General features: G+C 43.2%; 1 protein-coding gene across 1 annotated transcript in view; it reads left to right on the plus strand.

Annotated features, from left to right (window-relative positions):
• Positions 1–22,801, plus strand: part of LOC145341871 (polycystin-1-like protein 2) — an 86,472-nt gene that overhangs the window by 10,188 nt on the left and 53,483 nt on the right. Inside the window, exons 6-17 of the mRNA XM_080186881.1 lie at positions 57–179; positions 1,281–1,412; positions 3,893–4,022; positions 4,667–4,803; positions 6,874–7,047; positions 7,937–8,064; positions 14,054–14,174; positions 16,966–17,094; positions 17,226–17,454; positions 19,294–19,487; positions 21,206–21,436; positions 22,642–22,743. Coding sequence (XP_080043007.1) covers positions 57–179; positions 1,281–1,412; positions 3,893–4,022; positions 4,667–4,803; positions 6,874–7,047; positions 7,937–8,064; positions 14,054–14,174; positions 16,966–17,094; positions 17,226–17,454; positions 19,294–19,487; positions 21,206–21,436; positions 22,642–22,743 — 1,830 coding nt within the window. The remainder of the gene's footprint in view (positions 1–56; positions 180–1,280; positions 1,413–3,892; positions 4,023–4,666; positions 4,804–6,873; positions 7,048–7,936; positions 8,065–14,053; positions 14,175–16,965; positions 17,095–17,225; positions 17,455–19,293; positions 19,488–21,205; positions 21,437–22,641; positions 22,744–22,801) is intronic.

A 22,801-nucleotide genomic window follows, 5' to 3' on the forward strand; every position in this document is an offset into this window, starting at 1 on the left:
ATCAAAAGAAAGCTGCAGTCGCAAGTCTATTAAAGTTAACTATTTTGTTTTTACAGGATGTAAACATTTGTACAGCGAGATGTCCAAGGCTAGGAACAGACCCAACAGAAAGTTTACTAGGAGAACTTCCAAATTTGGAGGAGCTTTTAAACACCAAATCATTGGATAATCTTGAGAAAGTAAGGAATGTGGAATTTTTTGTTTGTGTGTTTGGGAACAAATTTCCACACTGACAGGGAAAACAAAGATTGACAAAAGAATTGGGAGACGTATTAAATTATCCTCGACAAGTGAAAATAACAACCAGAATTAAATTACAAAACTTTCAAAACACATCAACCCAAGATGCTTATCATCCTAATGGGTCTTGGGAATAGTATCAAGATGTTCTCACTTAAACATTGGGAATTGCAAAGAAAGATTTCAGTACGATCTAAAAAACACTAAAATTCCTAAATGCTTCAAAATATATACTAGTATTTAAAGATATTCAAAAATATTTTAAATATACTTGATGTTTATTTTGAAATGAAGATTTGGTTCTTTGTACATGAAGATAGTCTATTTATATATGGAAAACTTCTATCAGACCACATTGCAAAGTCAAGCACAAACCATCCTGAAGTTTCTGAATGAAATGCAACTGTTTTAGCGCAATGGCTATCGATCAAAGTAAAAGGTGCCCGATAAATGCAGAACCATGAGAATCTTTGATTTGATTTATTATTGTCACATGTATTAAAATACAGTGAAAAGTACTGTTTATTGCGTGCTATGCAGACAAAGCATATTGTTCATAGAGAAGGAAACGAGAAAGTGCAGAATGTGGTGTTACAGGCATAGCTAGGGTGTAGAGAAAGACCAACTTAATGCAAGGTAAGTCCATTGAAAAATCTGACAGCAGCAGGGAAGAAGCTGTTCTTGAGTCAGTTGGTATGTGACCTCAGACTTTTGTACCTTTTTCCTGAAGGAAGAAGGTGGAAGAGAGAATGTCTGGGGTGTGTGGGGTCCTTAATTGTGCTGGCTGCTTTGTCGAGGCAGCAGGAAGTGTAGACAAAGTCAATGAACGGGGGGCTTGTTTGTGTGACGATTGGGCTACATTCACGACCTTTTGAATTTCAATCTATCTGCACAAATATTTTACGTATCTAACCTCAGTCTTTACTTCAGCAACAGTACAATGCCCATTCACATTCACTCTCTCATCTACATTCGTCATTCTGTGGCAGGAATCAATTTTTTTATTTTCTCAAACTTTTTGCTTCCCTTTTTATTACAAGGTGATTGAGGATACCTTACAGGATTTTTCTATAATAGCAATGAATACATCTTCACTGAGGGGAGTGCAGAAAGCAAACACTTACCTTGGTCTTCTTACGTCACATGCTGATGTCCTGACCGTTACATCACAGGTATGATTTATTATGTATTATACAAATTTTAAATGCATAAATGAAGAACAGTAATTAATCCTGATCACAAATGACACAATTCTTGGAACATATTCATTCGGGTGCTTTGGAATGTTGTCATGTCCCAGCCAGTTATGGAGAAGTTATAATTACTCGCAAGTATCAGACTGCTTATAGAAACATAGAAAGAACTACAGCACAAACAGGCCCTCCGGCCCACAAGTTGCGCCGAACATGTCCCTACCTACTAGGCATGCCTATAACCCTCCATCTTACTAAGTTCCATGTACTTATCCAAAAGTCTCTTAAAAGACCCTATCGAATCCACCTCCACCACCACTGCTGGCAGCCGATTCCACGCATCCACCACCCTCTGAGTGAAAAACATACCCCTGACAATGTGTGTGACAGATTTTCATCTGTGACAGATTTTCTTTCTGTGTCTTTAAGATTACATAGGTTAAATATGATGCCTGGTGTGCAATCATTTATATTTACATATGTTTGTTTTTGCCATAATCTTGCTGATGGTAAGTTAGAAGATATTTTATCAAATGCCACATAACCTACAAAGTATCATCAGGACCATTTATTTACAATGATTGAATACACCAAACCATTTCAATTTAAAGATTATTCCAAGAGTAGATATGATATTTTCAGACTCAAATTCCATGATTGTGCAGCATATTTCATATTTAGCATATACTGGGCTCCAGACTTATGCTCAAGTTTCTTGGATAACTTTCTAAGGATTGAATCTCCACCTGCCCTTTGCAAAACATTGTCATAACTGAGGTAGGGTTCATAGAAGACCGACAGTGCAGAAGAAGGCCATTTGCCCCAACAAGTCTACACCAACAATGATACCACCCAGGCCCTATCTCACAACCCCACATACTTACCCTGTTAATCCCTCTAACCTACGCGTCCCAGGACACTAAGGGGCAATTTAACATGGCCAATGCACCTAACCCATACATCTTCGGACTGTGGGAGGATACTGGAGCACCCAGAGGAAACCCACGCAGACACGGAGAATGTGCAAACTCCACACAGACAGTGACCCAGGTCCCTGGAGCTGTGAGACAGCAGTGTTAAGCATTGTGTGACTGTGCACTCTGTGGAGAGATTCTGAATGGCAAAGTTCATGTGCCCCAAACCTTCTTTAGGACTTCAGTTATATTTGACCATCAATTATGCCAGAGCCAGTGAACCATAGAATCCCCACTGTGCAAAAGAAGGTCATTCGACCCATAGGGCAGAATTTTACAACCTCATCACAATGGTTTTGTGGCAGGAAAAAAATCGTAAAATCGAGTGTGATGCGACTTGTGGGATTAACGCCCATTTTCTCCCCTATTCCCGCTTTACAAAAAAAAAGTGCGATCGGGACTTCGCCCAAATGGGCAAAAAGTCAATTTGCATTTTTTTGCATTCATCATGATGCAATTAGTGAGCTTCACTCCCAATTGTCCCAGCTCACCTGCCTTAACAACCCCATTCTGCAGCTGAAATCAGTGGGGAAAACATCTCATGTATAAAAGCCGATTTCAGGCGCTGGAGCAGAGAGGGTGAATGAGGCGCTAAAGTCTCTGCTTTCAAACTGTTCCGTGCTCAAGGAGGATTACTTCATTGTGGCCATGTCGCGTTTCAGGCCGGGGGTGGGGGAGGTGGCTGGGCCTGCGAGTGTGTGGTGGGGGTAGGGGGCTATTATCATTCACAGGTTCCAACTTCAGACTCTCAGCACAGATCCGGCTCAGAGCGCTGACCTCGGGTCCTAGTGCTGGCAGCAGCAAGCACTGTTGCAGGTGGGGGATAGGCTGGAAACTCCCTGAAGTGGCAGTGCTGCAGCCTCAGGGCTTGTCAAGCAGCACTGTCCCTACATGGGTTCTGGGTGTGTGTTTGAGAATGGGGGGGGGGGAGGAGGAGTTGCCATTCTGGGGGGTTCTGGAGGAGGAATGTGGGGAGTACGTGCTGCTAGAGGGCTGTGGGGGGGGGTGAAGAGGGTGTGTATTGCTGTGAGTCTATGGGGGGTGGATAGAGGGAGTCTGTGTTGATTGATCTTGCTGTTCTTTTGGTTGCTGCCGGAGCTGAGGAGGGGGAACAGGAGGATGGATTGTGGACAGAGGAGGCCCGAGCCTTACCACTAACAGGGGTAGAGGGAGATGGCCGCTGGACGTGGCCACCATTCGTCCCAAGGAGGAGTGGCAGGAGAAGAAGGGAGTGGAGACCCCAGCAGTGCCACACACGAGTGTCCTTTGAGTAGCTGTCAGACACGGTGTGCCGCCAACAGCTCTGGCTCCAAAAGGAGACAGTGCACCACCTGTGCCATTTGTTGTAAGACTTGGCACCTCGGGGTACAGGGGGGCACCCACTGCCAGTGGCTATGAAAGTGATGGCTGCCTTAAACATTTATGCCACCGGGTCCTTCCAGATTGTTTGTTTAAATTTACTAACAGATCCTCTGACGTCCAAAGGAAGGCCCTGAGCTGGCAGTGACCCTGAGGACTCCAACACATGGACCCGACGACCATCGGCTCATCCATGACCACAATCCCAGCGATATGATCCACTTACCGGCCTCTGACCTGGCCATGCTGGAGTGTGGTCTGGACATCCACTGATCTCCAAACCCAAACTGCAACCCGACAGTGACCTGCAACAGCAGACTGCACAGACCATCTACTGACACAAGAACCGCAAACAAGGCAACAAATCCTCCATCTACACCGACCAGAGAAAAGGAGCTCATTGGATGCATCTATACCCTTAACACTGCGAATTACTCTCACCATCTCCCAGGCCCGAAAAGAAACAGTCACTCCAGGAAACATGGAAAATGTTAAGGCCTGTAGATGAGAGTGAAACAAAGTGGCCCCAGGGCCCCCCTCCCCAGCTTACTCCTGGAAAATATCCAGTCTCTAGAAAACGAGCTAAACAAACTTAAAGCTGGATTCACTTTTCAAAGAGACCTGAGGGACTGCTGTGTGCTCTGTTTCACAGAGACGTGGCTCACTCCTGCTTTACTGGACTGTGCCCTACAACCAGAGGGATTCTCAATCCAATGAATGGATCATACAGTGGCCTCAGGCAAGGCCAGGGGAGGTGGGGTCTGCCTCATAATCAACACCTCATGGTGCCTAGATGTAGCAACACTGGTAAGTATATCTGGTCCCCAGACATAGAATACCTGACGCTGAAATGCTGCCCCTACTACCCTCCATGAGGGTTCACCTCTGTTATCCTGACAGCTGGTTATTTCCCACCTCACATGGATGTGAAGACCGCACTGGACGAAATATACACTACCACAAATAGCCTTGAGACGAAACATCCTGAGGCCATGTTCATCTTGGCCGGGGACTTCAAACAGGCCAAGCTCAAGAGTGTATTACCAAGTTACCACCAACATGTCTCCTGTTCCACCAGAGGGCCAAATACCCTAGGCCACTGCTATACAAGTATTAAACATGCCTACTGCTTTATCACCCGCTCACACTTTGGCAAGTCAGACCATCAGGCTGTGCTCCTGCTCCCGGCTTACAAGCAAAAACTGAAGCTGGAGAATCCATCAAAGGAAGTTGTACTATGTTGCTCTCAGAAATCGGTTGATCTCCTACACGATTGGTTGGTATTTAAAAACTCTGTGACCAGCCTGAATGAGTACACCACTACTGTAACTGACTTCATTGGTAAGTGTGTAGAAGACTGTGTGCCAAAGTAAATTCACGTGTTTCCCAACCTGAAACCATGGATGAACAGGGATATCCACTGTTTGCTGAAGTCCAGGCCTGGGGTGTTCAAGTCAGGCCACACTGACCTATACAAAAAAGCCAGATATGATCTAAGGAGATCCATCAAAGATGCCAAAAGACAGTACTGGAGTTAAAATCCCAGGTTAACCACGTGGACTCCTGCCGACTACAGCAAAGTCTGCAAGACATAACAGGTTACAAGATGAAGGCATGGAAAATCGCTGGCTCCAAGGCACCCCTCTCCAGTGAGCTCAATGCATTCTGTGCTCGTTTTGAGCAAGAAGCCAGTGAGAACATGCCCTCGACCCTGGAAGCCTTGGACAAACCTGTATCTGAGGTCACCATTGCAAATATCAGAGCAGCCTTCTCGCAGGTCAACCCATAGAAAATGACTATGTGTGACAATAATGAATCAATTCAAATCAAATCAGACTGCCAGTGGAGACTTCTGTGGCATTTCCCATCACAGATTCCCTTTATACCCGGGCTGGTCTGTATAGTAAATTTGGCCTGGACCAGGCCCAGCAGGAAGCCCGGGCTATGCGGCCATTGTGGGGATGCCAAATGTGCAGGGGGTCAAAGTCAGCACACACGTTACCCTCAAGGCCCCGGTGAAGAATCCAGGAAGATTCATGAACAGAAAGGGATTCCATTTAATGATTGTGCGACCGTCGGCTGAACATTGTACACGTCTGTGCCAGCCACCCGGCAGAGTGCATGACAGCTTCATATTGAGGAGCTCTGACTTCCCATAGATTTTTGAGAGGAGCCCAAGGTTCAGGGCTGGCTCGTGGGGGACATGGGATGCCCGCTTCGGACCTTGCTGATGTGGAGGCCTGAGACTGAGGCGGAGACCCAATATAATGAGGCCCATGTTACCACCCGTTCAATAGTGGAGCAGCCCATAAGGCTCCTCAAAATACAGTTCAGGTGCCTGGACTGCTCTGCCAGGGGTTGGGGGAGGCCTCCAGTTTGGCCCCCGATATCATCCAGCATTGTGGTCACGTGCTGTGCCCTACACATCCTGACACAGCAGTAAAGAGACCCTTTGGAGGAGGAGGGTGTGGAGGTTGACCAGCTAGGCCTCGCTGGGTAGGAGGTTGTCCAGCAGGAGGAGGAGAAGATGGAAGAGGATGAAGATGACCAGCAACGCCACCAGGAACTGGAGGGCTGGCAGCAGCGAGGGTCAGGCATGGGAGGGCAGCGAGGGAGGCCCTGATCACCAGGAACTGGAGAAGGACTGGCAGCAAAAGGTCAGGCATGTGAGAGCGGCAAGGGAGGCCCTAATCACCATGCGTTTTGGTGACTAGGGGACTGTGTAGTCACACGTGGGTTCCATTCCCCCACAGCCTACTTGTGCAGTTCTACAATCTCCAGCAACATTGCAACACCAGAGTGGTGGGCCTGGGTACGCTGTGTTAGTGAGTTTCTGTGCCAACCAGGAGGTTGAATCTGGTGCAAACCAGTTCTGACTCCTATCTGAGCTCTGTGTGCATGCTGGCACCTGGGTCTACATCTGGGTGGTGGGTGAATTCCTAGGTTTATTTTTTAATTTGTTTGTTGAGAGCTCCTGGATGGATGGCAATAGTTTGCTGTGCATTCTACTGAATGATAGATTTCAACACCATGATAGGCTTTGGCAGATGGAATGCGCTGCAAGCTATTTGTATTTTAAAGTTTCCAATGCTTTTTCTTCTTCTCAGGACGAAGCCAGTAACATACTTCTGAACCTGAGTCACAAGTTGGAGTCTTTACCTATTCAAAGGTCCAATGACATAATATGGAAGATCTCGGCAGCAAAAACTGGTCTTTATGCGGTTAGCAATCTGCTAACTGCTTCAATGACGGCCAAAAGCTTCAATGTGGAAAAAGAAAAGGTAAAGATCTTTGAATGTTTACCATTGAATGGCTTGGGATTAAAGCAAAGCAAGTTTGTTGAGAAATCAGTGTAATTTTCTTTCTGCTAGTATCATTTCTATTTGTGGTGGAACACATAGCATGAGCCAGACTTCATTATTAATGGAGACTTGGAACAAAATTTTATTCACCAATTCCATTAATGAACAGAATCTTATACATGGATTTATGTGACTGCGTCAAACAGATAGCTAACCAGTCCTTTCATGGTCCACCTGCTTATAGAGATGCCTTACACAAATCAGAGTGTGCAGCGCAGAACCAAGCAGCACTATAGCTAAGGCTTTTCTTCAGATATGCCTCTGATCCTTTTTAGCAGACGCTGCTGTTGTTTTGTTTGAGCATTGAGATGATGAAATGTTGGAAGAAATATTTCAGCGGGAGGCGATGACTGAGTGGAAGCACATTAATTATAACAAAATTAAACAATTGATGTCAAATCAGAGGTCATCAAATTCAAGTGATTGGCAAGCAAAGCAGCGGTGACAGGAGGAAAAGCATTTTTTTAGTGCAGCAAGTGGTTAATGTCGCTAATATCAGAGAATGTAATGGGGGCAGATTCAATAGTTGCTTTCAAAAGGAAGGTGATGGTTATCTGAAGAGGAAAGGTTTGCATGGCTACTGGACAAAGATGGGGGGAGTGGTGACAAGATGAATTGTTTTTGCAGAGAGCTGGCAGAGACATGACTGGCTGAATGGCCATCCGTGCTGTAACTGTTCTATGATTCTGCAATATGTTCTTTCTTCTCCCGTTGGCTTATGAGTCCAAATTGGAGCAGTGAATTTTGAGATGGAATGTTTACATTTACAAATGCCTCCCCCTATTGTTACCTTCAATTTTGTATTTAGATGGAAAATATTTCAGAAGTTCTCCTCACATCAGTGGATAAAATATCTTCATCTCTGGAGAGTCAAATACATGAAGAAGACCCTGCATTTTTTTTCCAGGCACCCTCCTTCAACATGGTTTTAAACAGGTAAAGAACTCCTCCCACTAAGCAGAGCTGGAAGAAGTAACTTTATATAACTGCATGATTGAGAAGCTGCTTAATGATGTGTATGTGAACACTAAAAGACATAGGAACAGGAGAAGGCCATTTGGCCCATTGAGCTTCCTCTGCCAGTCAATGAGATCATCGACCTCAAAGATACTTTCTCCTACTATCTCTGCATCCCTTGAGGTCACAAGTCAATTTCTGTCGTCAGCATGCTCAATGACTGAGTTTGGACAGCCCTCTGAGGAACAGAATTTCCAAAGAGTCACCATCCTCTGAGTGAAGGAATTTTATCTCAGATTCAAATAGCCTGCCCCTTATTCTGAGATGATGTCTCTTGGATTTAGACTCACCAGCCAGGGGAAACATCTTATCTACAGCCAGCTCGTCACTCCCTGCAAGAGTTTTGTAAGTTTTGAGGAGATTGCCTGTCATTTTTTGAAACTCTAGGAAAGCAGACCCAATCTCCCCGATCTCTCCTCAGAAGACCAACCACAGGGTGACATGGTGGCACAGTGATTAGCACTGTTGTCTCACAGCACCAGGGAGCCAGATTCAATTCCCTTGTTGGGTCACTGTTTTGTGGAGTTTGCATGTTCTCCCCGTGTCTGTGTAGGTTTCCTCCAGGTGCTCAGGTTTCCTCCCACAGTCCAAAGATGTACAAGTTAGGTGAATTGGCCATGCTAAATTGCCCCTCAGTACACCTGAACAGGCACTGTGTGGTGACTACAGGATTTTCACAGTAACTTCATTGCAGTGTACTTGTAACTAATAAATAAAAGTTTAAAATCTGCCACTCCAGGAATTAATCTGATGAATGGCACTCCCTCTATAGCAAGTACATCCTTCCTTAGCTAAGGGGACCAAAACTGTGACAATATGCCAGGTGAGATCTCACCAATGACTTATACAACTGCAGCAAGGCATCCTTCCCTCCACGCTCAGATCTCCTTCAGAACAGGCCAACATACAATTTACCTTCCTGATTGCTTGCTGCATCTGTATTATTGGCTCATGAACAAGGACACCCAAATCTCTATGGAAATGCATGCTTCTGAACCCCATTTAAGAAAAATTCTGTCTTTCTGTGTTTTCTATCAAAGTGAACAACTTCATAATTATTAACATTTTATTTCATCTGCCATGTTCCAGCCCATTCACTGGGCCTGTCCAAATCTGCTTCAAGACTCCTTGCATCCTCCTCACACCTTGTGTTCTCACTCAGTTTGGTGGAAGCTGCTAATTTGAAAATATTACATTTGGTCCCTGCATCCAAATCATTGATACATATTGTGAGTAGCTGTGGCCCTAACACTGATCGTTGCGGTACCCACGTACTGGCAGTCTGCCATCTTGGGAATGATCGGTTTATTGTTACTCCATGGATGGAATTTTCCCTTTTTGTACAGAGTGCTGGCTGCAGTGAGAGAATCAGTGTGCAGTTCGATGGATGCACAGCCGGCTTTCCCTCACCACATTTTGCAGCATTCTGTGCAGGCAGGGCCCACGCTGTCAGGCTGACGGGGCCAGAGGAACTTGACATTACCAGGAACCCCGAGATCAAGGCATACTTCTATCTCTGATAAAAAAAAAACAGAGAACTCCCCACTGCCCCTCCATGTGCATGGAGATCCCCCAACACACAAATGGAACCTCCCCTCACCTCAGTAGAAATGGGAACACTCCCCCCGCCATGATGCTGGGTGCCGGGGGCATATGATCATAAGACTATAAGATTTTGGAGCAGAATTAGGCCATTTGACCCATTGAGTCTGCTCTGAATTTCAATCATGGCTGATAGGATTCTCAACCCCATTCTTCTGCCTTCTCCCCTTAACCCTTGATCCCCTTATTGATCAAGAACCTATCTATCTCTGTCTTCAAGACACTCAATGACATATTCCGGTGCCGGGGGCAGTGAGAGTGGGCAGTGCCAGGGTACTACCAAGCGATGTCTCTCTTCCCTGGGGAATATACTTACCCATATTCCTCCGAGAGTTCCATTCACCTGGTTTGCGTTTTGCAAAACCAATTGTAAAGCTTGCTGATGCTGATGACATGGGAATTCTTAATATAGGGGGCTGATATAGTGGGGGAGCTGGCTAATAACATTTAAAGTTATGGAAATGGAGTTCCCAACCTTCCTGGATATGGACCTCTTTATGTCAGTGGCAAGGGGCAGCAGGTATCAGAAAATTACATCTCGCTGGCAAGATTCTTGTTTTTTAACTCTCGTGGGACTTTGCGCCTGTGTCACCATTTGCGCCTACGGAAAACCTAGCTGCAACATCTTGGCAATGTGCTCTTCATCTGTTAACCAATACTTCATTAATACTGGTATATTTCCCCCAATCCCAAGCACTCTGATTTTATTCACTAACTTATGTGTAGCATTGATTAAGGTCCTTATCAAAAATCTGAAAATTCAAATACACCACAGCTATACATTCTTCTCAATCAATGCTACACATAACATTCTCAAAAACTCAGACAAGATGACTTTCCTTTCATTGTTCCATGCTGAGCGCTCAATTTAACCATCATTTTCTAAATATCCTTTTATCACATCTTTTATGATGGGTTGTAACATTTTACCTATTACTGACATCAAACTATCTGGTCTGTTATTCTCAATTCTCTCTCTTTCTCCCTCATTAATATGCAGGGTGACATTTGCTACTTCCCAGTCCAAAGGCACATTCCCAGAATCTATAGCATTTTGTAAGGTAACCACCAATGCATCCATTGTCTCCATAGCCACCTCTTTGGGATGAAGCTCATTTATCAACCTACAATCCAGTTAACATTTCAAGTACCATCTATTTACAGATACTAATTTATTTTAGTTCCTCACTTTCACTAGTCCCTTGGTCGCCTAACATTACTGAATGATTTTCAGTATCATCTTCCTTGATGCAAAAGTAACTGTTTAGTTTCTTTGCCATTTCCCTATTCCCTGCGGTAAATTCTCCTGCCCTCACCGGTATTGGGCCCACATTTGTCCAAGCTAATCTTTTCCTTTTCACATACCTAAAGAAACTTTTCCAGTCTGCCTTTATGTTTCTTGTCAGCATGCTTTTCTTTATCAGTTCCTTGGCCATCCTTTGTTAGGTTCTAAATTGCTCCTAATCCATTTTTTTTGGCATCCTCAAAAGCCATTTCCTTTGGTCTAGTGCAACCTTTAACCGCTTTCATTAGCAACAATTGATTTACCTTAACCTTTGGGTGTTTGTGTATGGTAGGAATGTCTATCTGTTGCAGACCACCCAGTATTTCTGTCGATACTTGCTACTGCCTGTCCATCTTCAATTCAGTTGGGGTATTTTCCCAATTCACAATAGCCAACTAGTTCTTCATGCCTTCAAAGTTTCTTTCCTTCAAATTTAAGACCCTCTTTAAAGAATGAGATAGATTGCATTCAGACCTAAGTGAAATATTATGACCACTATTTCCTAAAGGCTTCTTTACGACAAGGTTATTAATTAGCCCTCCCCGATTGCACAACATTAAATCCAAAATAGCACAATTTCTAGTTGACTCCTCAAGATATGGTTAACCTAACCTATGTGTCAGTTGAAGTTGCCCATTATTACTGTATTACCCATGTCACATATTTATCTAATTTCCTGATTTATACTGTGTCCAACATTAGCATTACAGTTTCATGGCCTATAAACAATTCCCTCCAATGTTTCTGCCCCTTGCTATTCCTTAGCTTCACCAAACTAATTCCACATCTTGATCCTTCAATCTAGGATCTCACTAAGGTACTGATTTTGTTCCTTATTAAGATACTATTCCCTTCCTTTTCCTTTTTTTCTATTCCTAAATGTCAAATATCCTTTAATATTCAGTTCCCAGTCTTGGTCACCCTGTAACCACATCTCCATAATGACAACTAAATCACACTCATTTATCTCAACTTGCATATTCAAATAATCAACCCTTTTATTAATGCTATGTACATTTAGACAGAATGTCTTTAAATTTGTTTTTGAACTTTATTCTCTATTCCGATCCTATTTGGTGGTTCTCAATGCTTCATCTGTCTTGTATTTTTAGTTTCTACTTTTCTACTTCCTTTTGCTAGTTTGGCTACACCCAAATCGGAATTCCTTTTTAGGATCCCATCTCCTCCTGCCAATGTAGTTTAAATGCTCTCCTGGAGTTATATCTATAGCCAGGGAAACATGTGTTAGTTCCTCTAACTGAAGAATCCCTTTTCCACTGCTTTTCTTCCTCTCTCCTTCCTTGTCCCAGAAATGGTTTGGCAACGCATGGTGCTATAAACTTGATTCTCGCTGTAGTCCTCTGAGGAACGAATGTTCTCACAAGTGTCCAAACCAGGGAACCAATTAGTTCAGGAGAATCCTACATTACCTATCCTGTTCTCTTGGACTGCGCGGTAGTCACCCAATTCACTTCTACCTCCATGCTTCTAATCCACGTAGCTCTTAGCCCTGCGGACGTGCCACAGTGACTCCAGCCATCACTTGAACTCCAAAACGTGAAGCTCATGTATATGCAGTTGGTTAAACTTCTTCCACATATGTTCATCTATGTCATTGGCAGTGTCCACGACTTCCCACGTATCACAGGACATGCATTCAATGGAACTAAGCTGCCATGCCTTAACTGTGCTTCACTTCTGTTAACTTTCTTTTACATAATTTCACTTATATCAACTTTATTTTTCTTGGCCTTAACTCAATAAACCTTAGAAGAGTTATAAACCTTACTAATTCTGATAAATCCAATGAACACTTAAAACACGTTAGCTTTCAAACTTTACATTTTCCTAATTTATAGTTGTTCTAAAGCCTTCCTCAGAGAAGAATCACCAGCCAATCAATGTATGGCTTTCCTGTACTGTCACTGTTAACTATTTTTCAAACTCAGTACACTCTAGGACCCTCGGAAGTTCCTCTCCCCATTCTGTGAGTTTCTCCTGCAGATTCACCTCTCCGATCTGAAGGTGAAGTATGTAGGTTGTGTGCCCTGAGCAGTTTTTATCCACTCCCTGCTCTATGAGTATCTCCCATAGGGCTCCCTCATCACTCCACTTCCTGGCAATGAATGACAAAAGGGGTGGTAACAATAGAGAATCAGTAGCTAAAGGTTACATTTGAGTTGTGAAAAATTGAGATGTAATATGTCGTGGCAAAAGTGGTTTTCTTGAAATACTGTTGATTACATCATTGAACAGTGAGTGGGTTCAAACATTCAGCTGACATGGATGATACTTAGAGTATAAAAGCTGCCGTCTAATTCTTCAGTTGTATAGAACGTTGGTTAGAATGTTAGAAGATCAGAACCTCAGGAGACACCGGAAATGCAGACTTTTAAGTTAACGTTTTTGTCTTTTTATTCCGCAGGTGGAGGTCCACCTCGTTGTCAAATGAGGGGCATGCACACGGTGGATCGTGCGTGGGCTGCTCTTGGAGGTTCCGGGAGTGGCCTAGTACTTCGTGTCGGTGTGTGTGCTTGATCCTGGACCGGTAGACGGGCGCCGCAACAGCTTGGTGACTAGCACTGCTGGCTGTGCAGATACATGGATTTGGGCCTGTGTCTGTGGGAGTTTGTGCATTCTCCCTGTGGTTGCGTGGGTTTCCTCCGGGCGCTCCGGTTTCCTCCCACACCCCAAAGATGTGCTCTTAGGCTGATTGGTTTTACCAAATTGACACTCTTCTCCCCTGAATCTGACTGAGTAGGGTTCCATTCGTAGACACGCAGGGTAGAATAGGTGTAGGGTGATGCGGCGGCACGGGCTCGTTGGGCCGAAGGGCCTGTTTCCCGTGCTGGGTTGTTCTTTGTTCTTTGTTCTTTGTACTTTACCTCAGAGTACTGATACTGTTACAAAGTAAATGTAAACTTTTTCCTCAGGTAATGGCATCTTCCACTTTAATCACTGCATACATTTACCAACTCACAATGTGCAAGTTTTTGTAATTATTTTCTGTTATTACTTCAGGTACAATTCACGTAATATAAAAGCTAGCGTGGTTAATACCTTGGAGACAAACCCATTTAGTTGCACTTTCCCAAATTCTACTGACTTTCAGAATATTTCTGAAGAAGGTGCTCAATTACGGGTAAGTACATGTTTACAGATCTTGATGACTCTAATGCCATGCTCGGAATTGTCTGTTTTAGGCTTTCTTGGTTGTGATCCTGCCATGGTGGCTTGTTATGTGTTAGCCCTACTCTCATGGAAGTGTTGACATGCAGTGGCTGTGTGAGTATTACCTTTTTCTTTAATTCCCCCCAGTCCTCTCATAGAGTTAAAACAGTTTTGCAGCATGGAAACAAGCCCTTCGGCCCAACTTGCCCATGCTGTCCTTTTTTTTAACCACTAATCTAGTCCCAATTGCCCACGTTGGCCCATATTCCTCTATACCCATCTTACCCATGTAAATGTCTAAATGCTTTTTAAAAGACATAATTGTACCCGCCTCTACTACTACCTCTGGCAGCTTGTTCCAGACAATCACCACATTCTGTGTGAAAGAATTGCCCCTCTGGACTCTTTTGTATCTCTCCCCTCTCACCCTAAACCTATGCCCACTAATTTTAGACTCCCATACTTTTGGGAAAAGATGTTGACAATCTAACTGATCTATGCCTGTCATTATTTTATAGACCTCTATAAGATCACCCCTAAACTCCTACACACCAGGCAAAAAAGTCCCAATCTATCCAGCCTCTCTTTATAACTCAAGGAGCAACTAACCAAATTTTGTGTTCAGCAAATTTCTCAACTCCATTGATTTCTGTTTCTCTACTGATCTCCACTGTATCACTGAACGCAGAGATTTGTTAATATTCCTTGTGGAGCATTTAAGTTAGGTAAATATTGTCCAGGTTTACATAATAACCCTTTATTCCTCAAGGAGAATGAGATAATTAGTTTCTACGCTGTTCATACTGAGCAAGAGATTACAAGGAAAAAGGCTTTCCTTTTTAACTATTGTATACTTGTCTTTTCAGGCTAGTTTTCTATAATGGTTTATGTTTTGAAAATAAAAACTCATTATTTATAGACCAAATCCTTTGATTTTTAAGAGTATGTCTCTTAGAATCATAGAAACCCTACAGTGCAGAAGAGATGGTGCAGCCCATCAAGTCTGCACTGACTCTCTCAGAAAGTATCTTATCCAGGTCCTCTCCCCCACCCTATCCCAATAACCCCACACATTTCCCATGGCTAATCCATCTAACCTACACAACCTGTGACACTAAGGGGCAATTTATCATGGCTAATCCACCTAACCTGCACGTCTTCGGACAGTGGGCGGAAGCCAGAGCACCTGGAAGAAATGTGCAAATTCCACCCAAGGCCGTAATTGAACCTGGATCCCTGGCACTGTGAAGCAGCAGTGCTAACCACTGTGCCACCGTGCCACCCTCTTGATTTATGATACAATGGGGTTAGCACTACCCTGCCAAACAAAGGGAAGCTCGGTGTCACGTTTGCAGACTGAGCGAAGGTGGTTCTGCAAAGCCATCACTCAATCTGCTTTTGGTCTCCCTAACATACAGATCACATCATGAGCAGTGAATAATGTATTTATAATTGAAATAACTACAAGTCAATCATTTTGTGCTGTGTTGCTAATCTTTTCGCAGTGCACTCACTTCATCCTTTTGTTTTAAAGGGTCTTTATATCAGGATCCAGGTCCATAGGACTCTTAAATCGGCCTCGCAGGTAGAGGATGTGGTTAAGAAGGCGTATGGTGTACTGGCCTTCATTAATCGAGGGATTGAGTTTAGAAGTAGGGAGATAATGTTGCAGCTTTATAAGACCCTAGTCAGACCTCCCTTGGAATACTGTGCTCAGTTCTGGTCGCCTCATTACAGGAGGGATGTGGAAGCTATTGAAAGGGTGCAGAGGAGATTTACAAGGATGTTGCCTAGATTGGGTGGCATGCCTTATGAGGATAGGTTGAGGGAGCTCGGTCTTTTCTCCTGAGAGAGACGAAGGATGAGAGGTGACCTGATAGAAGTGTATAAGATGTTGAGAGGTAGAGATCGGGTGGATTCTCAGAGGCTTTTTTCCAGGGCTGGAATGGTTGCTACAAGAGGACACAGGTTTAAGGTGCTGGGGAGTAGGTATAGAGGAGATATCGGGGTAAGTTTTTCACTCAGAGGGTGGTGGGTGAGTGGAATCGGCTGCCTTCGGTGGTGGAGTAAAATTTGATCGGGTCTTTCAAGAGACTCCTGGATGAGTACATGGAACTTAATAGAATTGAGGGTTATAGGTAAGCCTAGTAGGTATGGATATCATCGGCGGAACTTGTGGGCCGAAGGGCCTGTTTGTACTGTAGTTTTTCTATGTTCTATGTACACTCAAAAAATCCAAACATTTTAGTGCACTTGTGGTATCACCCAAGTATAATCCATTAAGGATTTGAGAGAGAAATTGCTGTCAGTGATGTTACCTTGCGTTCATACACAATACAATCACAGAATTGTTATGATGGTGTAAGGACGTTCCGTGGCAGCAATTTGTTAGTCTGCAAGCAGCAGTCTTCAAATCATTGAAGGCATGCTAGGCTTGGGAATATTTCATATTTCGCTGTTGCTTTTACTGCTTATATCGTACAGCATAAAGAGGCGGCTAGCTATAGCACTTGGGGGTGAATGGGATCAAAGGTTATGGGGAGAAATCAGGATTAGACTATTGAGTTGGGCAATCAGCCATGATTGTGATGAATGGCGGAACAGTCCCAAAAGGCCAAATGGCCTCCTCTTGCTCCCATAGTCTATGTTTATGTTTCTATGCAAGAGAATAGCAATTATGTTGGCGGTAACAGTGAATGCTTAATCTGCTGACTCAAAATTCCTCTCTGATTAATTGCACTTTTTCCCATTTCCATCTTCAGATGATTAATTTTAAAGAAAATCCCCTCATCTGGATCGAGCAAAGTGATATCAGTGAATCTATGACTAATATATCTTTATTTTCAAATGGCACAGAATTAAAGATTAATAATATGTCCACCGACATTGAGGTAATTATAAATAATCCTGTAAGGAAAGCAAGCATTTTGCAATTTGCCTTTGTTCACGTGCAGTTTTATTTTTCTCTTTTGACACCGATCAAATCTAATTAACTGTTGTTGCTGTTCTTTTCCTTTCTAAGATTCTACTGCCCAGGTCAAACTCAAGCCAACTTTTCCCAGCTACATATACCGCATTTATGAACCCAGTCATCTATAAGTTCCATGTAACTGATACTGAGTCAGCTATTGTAATCTCCGTAGAAAGCAAGCCTGTTACATCAGTTCAGCTGCATTTCAGCTATGCGTTCAAACCCAATGAGACTCTATATGAATTTGAAACAAGTTTCTTTCCGCCAAACAATACAGAAGGTAAAATGATATCAGTTGATTTTGTTACTGTGGAAACCATGAATATAGTACTGGGAAATTGAGAACAGATTCGCAAGTTAAATTGTTGGCACCCAGGACTATGTGCCAAATTCTTGGAAAGTAGGGTTAGAGGGCAGGGACATATTTAAATCAAGAAAAAAGGAGGAAAGAGGAAAGTAAAGATGTGGGAAAGTAAGGAGATAGGGAAATGGACTGAGACAAGGAGCGGGAGAGAGAAGAGGTTATGGAGAAAAGAACCAACAGAGAGAAGGATGGAGGAGAGGAGCTGTAGCAATAAAGATAAGGGGCTGACCCTTTGATCTATAAAGATTTCCAGCCCATCCTGCTGGTGGGATCTTCCCATCCCACTGAAGTCTACCCCCACTGTGGGTTCCTTGACAGCGGGATGGGTAAGCCATGCAAAACACCATGGACTTTGGTGGGACCAGAATATCCTGCAGGCAGCCAATGACAAATCGCCTTTGCTTGGAAAAACACACTGTGAGTGGGGTGGCTGGAATGTTCTGACAAGGAGGGGGAATAGGGTTGATCACCGGAGGGATGGATAGAGGTGGAAAGTTATCAGGGAGGACAGGAGGAGGAGGATGGAGGAAAAGGTTTGGCAAAACAGGAGGGGTGAGGTGAATATGTGGGAACATTCATGGGAGTAAATAGTTTCAAGCAGTGTGGAAGATGCAGGCCATGGGAAAACGTCTCTCTGCCCTCTGAGGAGGAGAGGGATTTAATTGGAGCAAGATTGCTTTCTCTATGCAGGAGCATTGGATTGTGGTTGCCCCTGGAGACACACAGCAGTGTTTATCTGGACAGGACTATGCAGTGGGGCTCCTGCAGCCACTGCAACAAAGGTCAGAAGTTCAACTGGGGATGGAGTGTGAGGTGGTGGGGGGTGGGGGGGGGGTGTGGGGGGGCAGTGAGTGTGGGTGGGAGGGGCTGGTGGTGCATGGTAATGGCGGTGGACGGTAGCCTGATGAAGACAAGGGAGGCAATATGGAAGGAGGGTTGTGGAGAGGATGGCAATAAGGGTGGGGGAGCACCATGGCATACAGAGGGACAAGGAGATGGATGAAGAAGATGAACAATGGAAGGAAGACCAAGGGAAGAGAGACTGGACCTCAACAAGGCTGCAAGATAAGCTGACAAATAAGTGGGTCAAAGGAATACCACACCGTTTACTGGAAGGGTTTGCACAAAGGCTCCAGATGCATTGGGTAGATGTCCAAGTGGGGCATGAGTGCCTCACAGGTGATGGGCACGGGAGGAAGAAGACTTAACCAATGAATGAACCTTTTCTGCCAGTGTTTTCGTTCTGGCTTGCTGACAACCTGCACAGTCTGGAGATGACAGGTGGGCTGGAGAGGATGATGTGTGGGTGTGATAATCCCCATGACATCCGTGCAAATCAGTGATTGATCTCCCTTTGGGGTTCATTGAGTACGAGCAATGCCTTGCCCAGCTGGAACTCATTACCTACACCTTTTATAAGGCAGACCCAGGACTGGGCCTGCTGAACTATTTTTCCAGGCATGGAGTAGTATGTATATATGACAGTAGTTGTTTCACTTTATATTCTGTGAATAAACTATTTTCCTTTCCAGGAGGAAAATGTGCTTGTGCATAATTAACAAGAATTCCACATTCTGGCCGGCGGGACATGTGCCGCTGGAGTTGCCCGCCAAGGCGCTTTACCTCAATTCTGCCCTTAGATTCAGTACAATATATTTGGCTTTTTATATACGCCATCTCTTCTTTAAGTTTTTATTTTGAATCTTACCTGGGTAATAATAAATCATACATTTTCCATTATTTATGTCTTTCCAGTCAAAGCCTACAGCTGGGTAATAACTCCTGAAATGTTAATGGGCAGGAACGGTACTTATTATTTAGCAGCCAAGCCTCTCCAACAGTCAAACATTTCACAGGCCAATAGAACAGATTTTATTATAAGTACCACCAGTACTAAATGTTTATATTGGGATGAAGTACAGAATCATTGGTCAACATATGGATGTAAGGTAAGAGTAATGAAGCTTCAGTATTATATTATATTTTGTAACTGATAAAAAAAAATGGCTTATTCTAAGCTGTTATATGTTACAGGCCTCTACACAGCATTAATGTAGCAAAATCAGAAGTTATCACTCCATCAGATTGTATCTCGAAGCATTTTGACCAGTGTTTATCAGTAACAGGCTTGTGTTGTAAATAGAAAACAGCATTGCATCAAGCAAGCAAAATATTTGTGTATTTAAAACCTGTGCAACTGTGTTGATTCAGAATTTAGAAGGTGCTAACATACTGACTGATTCCATTGTCATATTGTCCAGGTGCCTGTATCTTATATGAGAACGTAAGAACTAGAAGCAGGAATATGTAGTTCAGCCCCTTGAGCCTGCTGCGCCATTCAAACCGATCATGGCTAATCTCATCTCGATCTCAACTCCACCTTCCTGCCTGTTCTCCATAGCCCCTCAACCCATTACTAATTAAAAATTTCTCTAGCTCCTTTTTGAATTTACTCAAGATCCCGGCATCCGCCCATACTCTGGGGCAATGAATTCCACAGATTCACAACACTTTGGGAGAAGCAGTTTCTTCTCATCTCTCTTTTAAATCTGCTACCCCTTATCCTAAAACTATGATCTCTTCTTCCAGATTGCCCCACAAGAGCAACCATTCACTCTACATCCACCCTGTCAATCCCTTTAGTAACTTCTATATTTCAATTAGATCTCCCTTCATCCTTCAAAATTCTCGAGAGTACAAACCTAAACTGCTCAATCTTTCTACAAATTTGTCTTTATGCTGGCAACATGTACAAAATAGGCAGGTAAGGATGTCAATCAATGCATAACTCTGATTTGACACCATCCCAGCTACTTGAGTTCACTGCCTCAACTAACAGTGTCTCTTAATCACATGCAACTGAACACACACAGTCTCACAACATATCAAAAGCGTTAGTTCCAAAAATATATCTAACGTCCCTGCCTTAGGCATCTTACATTTTTTAACAGTTTTTTTAAACATATAACCAGCAGAGAATATTCCAAATTGCAGCATTCCCCCAATATTTTCCTGACAAGAAATATATTGAAACATTGTTGGCAAACAGACCAGCACTGAGTATTACATCAGTCTCCATTCTGGTTGCTGGGACCAATCACCATTCCTATTCCAGAGAAAGTTAAACATGAATTACTATAAATTAGGACAAATTTAGATTTTCTCAAATGAACTGGGATTTACATGTTATTCTTTAGTTTGGCACTCCTCGCATGCCTCTAGCCCACACAGAGGAGTTTCCTCCAGTCAATTTTCTATCATAGAATTTGTCTTTCATTGGGTAGCACAGTGGTACAGTAGTTAGCACTGCTGCCTCACAGCACCAGGAACCTGGGTTCAGTTCCTAGCTTGGGTTACTGTCTATGTGGAGTTTGCTCATTCTCGCTGTGTCTGCATCTGTGTCTGTGTCTCCCTGTGTCTCCAGGTGCTCCAATTTCCTCCCATGGTCTGAAGTTCTGTGGGTTAGGCTAATTGGCCATGATAAATTGACCCTTAGTGTCAGGAAAATTAGCAGGATAAATAAGTGGGGTTATGGGGATAGTGCCTGGGTGGGATTGTGGTCGGTGCAGACTCGATGGGCCAAATGGCCTCCTTCTGCACTGTAAGGATTCTATGATTCTATACTAAGAAAGAATGATACTTCTTTGTTCCATCTTTATCATGGTAGGTGGGTCCAAAATCAAATCAAAACAGAACACAATGTCTTTGCAACCACTTTAGTTTATTTTCTACCTCTATCCTGGTCTTGCCCAATACGGTGGATGTGAAGGACACAGTCAAGTTATTTTCTCAGATCAAAGACAATTCTGTGGTGGTCTCATTGCTGGCTGCCATTTTTGGAGTTTACATCATCCTGGTTATTTGGGCTCGAATGAAAGATAGACAGGATTTAACAAAGGTAAGAAACTGTTCATAAGATGCTGTAACTTTGAGATTTAAGCAACTATTTGAATTATAAATTAAACAGAGGTAACAAAGTCATGTCAATGAGTATTTTCCACTTTAAAACCACAGTGATTAGCACTGCTGCCTCACAGCAATAAAGATCTGGGTTCAATTCTTGGCTTGGGTCTGCATGTTCTCCTCATATCTGCATGGGTTTCCTCCCATTGTCTGAAAAATCCAATTGTTAGGCAAATTGGCCATGCTAAATTGTCCCTCGGTGTACCCGAACAGGTGCCAGAGTGTGGCAACTAGGAAATTTTCACAGTAACTTCATTGCAGTGTAAGTAAGCCTACTTGTGACTCTAACAAATAAACTTTTAAACATGCAACCAAGCAATTTGAAAATGCTATTCTGCTTCAAAATGATGGAAATAAACGATCTGGTGATGGAAGAATGCAAGCTTCAATTTTTAGTTCAATTGGTATTACAGGTCAGCTTGACGTTACCATGCCCCGATATCATTTAGGTCAAAATGTGATTACTTATTAATTTGTCTGAGTGAATATAATATTGAATGGAATATTGTTAAAGCAAGCTACTGTTTTACCCAATAATAACCTCCCAGTGTACTGCTTAAAAACCCTGCTGCCTACTCAAAGGAAAGATTATGGGTGGGATTCTCTGGCCATTCATGCCAGTCATTTTCTCTGGTTCTGCTGCAGAGATCTGGCTGTGTGCCAAATTCCCCGTCCTTGCTGGCAGCTGCGGTGGGATGCAAGCAGCCGGAAAATTCTGGACTATGTAGTTTTCCTAACATTTATTTTGCACCAGTGAAGGTCAGCTTACAAGATTTTCGAACCACCAGTCAGCCTTACTGAACAATTTTATTTTGCGTGGCCTATTCTAAGGCCTCTGATGATTACACTTTGGTGTCAGCTTCTAAATGTTTCCACATTTTTCCATTCCCTCCTCTTATTCACTAATGTGGAATTTCCTCTGAGCGCCTGACAAGACCAAGGGATCTTGCCAAATAGGAATCATGGGCCACTGATGTTCACATTTCAGCAATAAATGATCTAGAACAGCAACTATTATTTCAACTGTTTCATAATCTTAAAAATAATTAATGACTAAGCATTATGTTTTATATAAAAACCTAGACATTGCAATTTAGAAGTCATTGAATTGTCTTTACTTAAAATCTGTCTTGCACTTAGGTGAAAAAAACTGTTCTTGCCGATAATGATCCATTTGCCAAATACCATTACTTGGTGAAAGTTTTCACTGGCCATCGACGAGGAGCAGGGACTTCATCTAAGGTCTGGCAAATGAAAATTACAAACGCTGTAGAACTGAAATGAAATTGAAATGTTAATA

Source organism: Carcharhinus amblyrhynchos, chromosome 4 (genome assembly GCF_965287045.1).
Source record: "Carcharhinus amblyrhynchos chromosome 4, sCarAmb.v2.hapA, whole genome shotgun sequence".
Taxonomy (NCBI): domain Eukaryota; kingdom Metazoa; phylum Chordata; class Chondrichthyes; order Carcharhiniformes; family Carcharhinidae; genus Carcharhinus; species Carcharhinus amblyrhynchos.